The sequence below is a fragment of the Phalangium opilio genome, unplaced genomic scaffold (genome assembly GCF_054372755.1).
Source record: "Phalangium opilio isolate 3A_F unplaced genomic scaffold, DU_Popi_V2 ptg000106l_1, whole genome shotgun sequence".
Classification (NCBI taxonomy): domain Eukaryota; kingdom Metazoa; phylum Arthropoda; class Arachnida; order Opiliones; family Phalangiidae; genus Phalangium; species Phalangium opilio.
Window position 1 is genome coordinate 1,239,500 of NW_028324208.1, and position 5,309 is coordinate 1,244,808.

The 5,309-nt window shown below is 39.0% G+C and overlaps 1 protein-coding gene across 1 annotated transcript; it reads right to left on the bottom strand.

Moving 5' to 3' along the window:
* Positions 1-1,136: 1,136 nt before the first annotated feature.
* LOC149623866 (general transcription factor II-I repeat domain-containing protein 2-like) lies at positions 1,137-1,810 on the bottom strand. The gene is made up of 2 exons (XM_089852225.1): positions 1,675-1,810; positions 1,137-1,567 (listed from the first exon to the last, which is right to left on the bottom strand). Exons 1-2 carry the CDS (start codon positions 1,808-1,810, stop codon positions 1,137-1,139), a joined length of 567 nt encoding a protein of 188 aa, XP_089708351.1.
* Positions 1,811-5,309: the final 3,499 nt, after the last annotated feature.

Consider the following 5,309-nt stretch of genomic DNA (forward strand, 5'->3'; position numbering starts at 1 on the left):
GATATACGCGGCGATCGGCTAGGGTTACGAGAAACGTCTAGCCTCCCAATGGCAGGGCTTCCCAGGGGCGTCGATCGTGTGGGGGCAGTGGGGGCCTGAGCCCCCACGGGGAAAAATGAGAGGGGGCTCAGCCCCCTCTGGGAAGGTGCGTTTAATTTGGGTGCCACTGTGAGTCGGCCGAGACTGGTCCCCCACGCTCACTCTTTTTACCATATAAGGAAAATATAAATGACCTTTTGTTGTTGAAATAATAGAGTTATTTTAGTCTATTTCACTATTTACGATTAGGTCTGTATTTATATCAATATAGAATATGTATACTAAATTCCTCATAAACATTTTCTACTATATATGGAAGTAGCAAGATTATATTCAGAACGGAGGTGCGGAAATGTTTTCAGGCTGAATGTTTTAATACCAACCACTTGGCATCGCTTAGAAACGCCAATGAGTGACTGCAGATTGGTTGGAGCGACCGAATTCTCTTGGAGTCTTGTGCTGAATCAAACGGACTCTTTTTATATTGCAGGGAGCCCAGCGGTCCTATTATCTATAAAATACTATATATTTGAACCTGTCCCATATTATGTTATAATTTCATGATAGGTCCTATTATATCCTATACTATTGACTTAGTTTTATATCCTATACTCTTGACTTAGTCCTATATCCTATACTCCTGACTTAGTCCTATATCCTATACTCTTGACTTAGTCCTATATCCTATACTCTTGACTTAGTCCTATATCCTATACTCTTGACTTAGTCCTATATCCTATACTCTTGACTTAGTCCTATATCCTATACTCTTGACTTAGTCCTATATCCTATACTCTTGACTTAGTCCTATATCCTATACTCTTGACTTAGTCCTATATCCTATACTCTTGACTTAGTCCTATATCCTATACTCTTGACTTAGTCCTATATCCTATACCAGGGATGGCCAACCTTTATTCACGGTGGGCCAAATTCAAAATTAGAGACCATCAAGTGGGCCACACAATCAAAATTCACCTTTTTTCATTTATTTGAAAAATTTTACAATTGTTTTCACCAGTTTTAGCGCGAAACCTAACATTTCTTTTGTTTAATTATCTCATCAATATTAAAATCCAGTTTAGAAGTTGAAATACTCAGGCAATTTTCAAGATGACTATCCGACAATCAATTGCTACCCTTGCTTTCATTCTTGAAAACACTAGCTCACAAATGTATGTGCTACCAAACAGTGAGCTCATGAAAAGAGCGTTTTCGCGAATTTCTGAATATTTTTCCTTAGTTACACACGTTTTGTAGAACTCAATGAGCTCCGTTTTGTTGAATTTTTCTTTCAGTGGTGAATCACATTGAATGTCAATAATTTCCATTTGTAGGTTGTGTGGTACAGATTCAACATCCTGAGAAAACGGACGTGAAAAGATATCGAGAAATAGTTTGTTTTCTCTGAAATCCTGAAATCGAAGTGCAAATTCTTCTCTAAGCCTCGATACTAATTTTGGGTATTTCTGGGGGGTATTGACGCGCTTCAGACCCGATAATGTGGGAAACTGAATGTAATTTTTGACTTTCAACGGATTTTCCCACATCTGCGTTAAACTTCAAAAGACGTGATATTTTCGAACATAGAACAGATTTGTTGGTTATTGCCTTGCATACGCGAGTTAAGCTCACTTAGATGTGTTGCCATGTCAACTAGAAAGACAAAATCACAAATCCATTTTTCATCATTAAATTCAGCCACTCCCTTTCCTTTCTCTTCCATAAAAATTTTTATCTCATCTTTAAGGCCAAAGGCTTGTTTAAGCATACTTCTTCGACTTTAGCCATCTAACTTCGCAATAATACACGACATCTTCATGTTCAGAATCGCATTCGTGAAGGAATTCCTTGAACTGTCTATGATTATATTATGTCACAATACAGATTCTCATTCATCCTATGGTGGGCCATCAGAACTTATAGGTGGGCCCGTAGAATTACCTTGGCTTGCCATTAATACCATTAAATTGTTCACTCAGCTGGGGCCAAATTAGAAATAATAATATATAAGCCTGAGTACGGCTTTGACCGAGCCCTCACACAAACCCGGCAACTGATTGAAAGCACTATTGGTCTACTGAAGCAAGTTTTTCGGTGCTTGTTGTTACGTCGCACACTTCACTATCATCCTACAGCTGCAGCTAAAATATTCTACGCTTGTTGTACGCTTCACAATATGCGTAGAGACGCAGAACATCGACCTGAAGACGATGTTTTCACTGAGTCAGAGACATCAAGCGAGAGTGAATCTGATGACGCAGTAATAGATGATAGGAGAACAAGAAATAGACAAGCTAGACTGAGGAGAAGAGAAATTAGACGAGAAAGGAGGGCAACAGTATTATTATTTTCCAGAGTTTGCACCCGGTCCAAACGATAATTGGCTTCACGCTGGTCAAGGAGTGAGAGCGCATATTGTACGACGTTTTCGCTAAGGGTTACGGCAAACGCGTGCCTTGAAATTAATCAAATATATTGTAAATAATTAAGAGATAATCTTCAACTCTCTTAGTTTATTATTAAAACAAAAATCAATAAGTGAAAGGTAGCATTTATTTGTTTTTCGTCATAGCTTCCACGCGCTGTACGATGCCACCCATGTGACTAGCTATATCACAAAACTAGGGTTGTAAATTTTCCGGAAAAATAAAACGCGGAAAATTTTCCGGAAATTGTTCCGGAGAATTTTCCTCTTCGCGGAAAATTTTCCGCTAATCGGAAAAATATAAAACTAGCAATTACGTGAGCTTTGAGTCAATTTATCTAACTTTTAAAGATCTAAAACATTCTCCAGTTATTTAGCCATCTTTAGTAGATCTATTAAAGTACCACCAAATATTAGTGGTTGATTTTCCCATAATTTGTGACTTTAAACAGGGTTAACAAACTTAAAAACATTAACAACATAACACCTCGTTTCCCTTACAATGACGCAGACGATCACTATCCTTTACACCTGATAATTTTAGTTTCACTTGGGTCTCTTAACGTTTAGGTCTCGACCCTCTAACGCCTTATACTGTCATAAGAGCAAACAGTAACCCTATGCATGCAAGCGATAGCGAATGAGTGAGGTTTTCCTATAGAGAATAGGGGTCACTAGACACTCTGCCCTTGGACAATTTTTTACCCCTCCGAATTCACTTAAAACAAAATAATGAATGTTTTGAAAAGAAAGGCAATTGAAAAATTTTAAAGTTTTAACTTTTTAGTTGAAAAACCGGTAGTGGAAAAATACGGAAAATTTTCCGAGCGGAAAATTTTCCGACTTACAACCCTACACAAAACGCTTGAGCCATTTTTTCCAATGATTTAGCTTTCTCCCTCTCAAAAACAGTTCTTTCCTCCATGGCTGTTTTTATTCCAATGATTGTTTTTATTGTCCTCGATTTCCTTCAATGTATCAGTAGCTTTATTCAAATTTTGACTATTTATCGTGCTGGCATTCTTTCCTAAACGTTCCAAAATTGTTTTGTTTAGTAAAATAAAGTTAGATTAAACTTTAGATTTCCTTACGTCGTTTTCTACTTGGTTCAGCATCCTCTTGATCCTCACGAGGGTTCGCCTGCTGTGCGTTATTAACTGCAAAGTGGAAACATTCCTCGAAAATTATAATTACCGGAAACAACTGACAACCTTACCACGCTCTTCGTCATTTAAATGGTTTGTAACAGGGGTAACTTCCCCCCTGGTTAAGTCTTTTGCGTGTGACTCCTTCCCAACTTCATTTGAAGCAATTACCTCGAAACTAAAATTACCATCGATGTCCTCTTCAATATGAATTTCTTCTGGCGGTTCTCGAATTACATTATCTACACTAATATGGGAGGGCCCTGTTACTTCCGTTTCGATGGAAAGACCTACTATTTCCGTTTGCTGTGACCAAGAAACATGTTAACAAAATACACAAAACATACCTTTTTGATTAACAGATATTAGTCAGAGGGTGTGTTGTTCTAATTATTAACCGTTTGGAGCTTATGTTTTAATGTTGAAAGCCTATTTCAGGCACTGCTACGTTACCGTCTACACATAGTGCACCTTTAACAGCTAACAAACGTTTTTCTAAATCTGTGAGCTCGAGCGGGGATTTTGAGCCACCTCCAGTGCCACTCTGGGCCTTTTTTATAGCTGCAGCCTTTCCCTTTGTTTCTGATTTCCAATCAGCCCACGACTTATAATATAAATAACACATTTGAAATGGTAACCGTATGTGAAGCAATGGTTTTCAAACCTTTTTCCACTTCTTAAGATCTTTCGTAGGACCTAAACCGTCGGCATTAAGGATGTAATGTTTGTGGTTACGTTTGTTGGAATTAGTGTTCGATATATTTAATAAACATCGTTTAATACTCAAAAGGTTACATTAAAAAGGAACTGTCGTTATTACTCGCCTACACTACGCATTACTCTAGATCTAGGAACTGGTTTATTCTAGAACTTTTAATACAGGTTGTTTTTGAATAGATGGCGCTTATAGCTAATCTGGGTATTGTAAGCTTTGGCGGGTATTTTTAAATATAAAACATCACATCTCATTTTTCTTATGAAACAAAACAAAATTAAAAGATAACGAATGAGTATGCAAATTTAAAGTTCGGTAATTAATCTTCTTGGGGGTTGACGTGCTTCCCTGAGGTTGTACCGTCCTTGAGGTATGTTCGGTGTTGGACAACGTGGTGTCGGTGGACCCGGGGTCGTTACAATTGGATTGGATGGTGGGGCCATGGTAGGAGAAGACGACAGTGACGGTACAGTATCGGTGAGATCATTTTCAATGTCTTCGACAAGTATGCTCGGTGGTACTAAAGGTTTAAAGAATGAAGAATTGCGAGTCACGTGTTGCCCGTTACGTTCGACCGTAATCATTGACCCGTTTTTTCCGGTGATGACGCATGGTAAGGGATCAAAGTAAGGCATCATTTTGTGACCACGATTGGCTTTAAGGAGAACTTGATCTCCAAGTTGAAAACTCGATGGTTTCACATGTGGCTTGCGATCATGATACATTTTCATCCTTGTTTTGGCATGAGCGTCGCGCGTCTCAAGATCGGGAGCGCGCAGTGGCACAGCGGATGGAGGGGAAGGGAGAGTCGTACGTAAAGGACGACCAAACATGAGGTTAGATGGTGGCAATCCGGTCGTACCATGAGGCGTATTGCGATAATTGGCTAAAAAGCGTTGTAATTCGTCCTTCCAGTCGACGTGAGCAACCTCAGCGGCTCTGATTGCTTTATTGAGAGACGCCATAAACCTCTCGGCGGTGC

Bases quoted from the DNA above. Each gene is read 5' to 3' on its own strand.
- LOC149623866 (XM_089852225.1), bottom strand. From the start codon at position 1,810: ATGCTTAAACAAGCCTTTGGCCTTAAAGATGAGATAAAAATTTTTATG. The intron at 1,568-1,674 runs GTGAGCTTAACT...ATCCGTTGAAAG, and splicing joins TGACATGGCAACACATCTAA to TCAAAAATTACATTCAGTTT.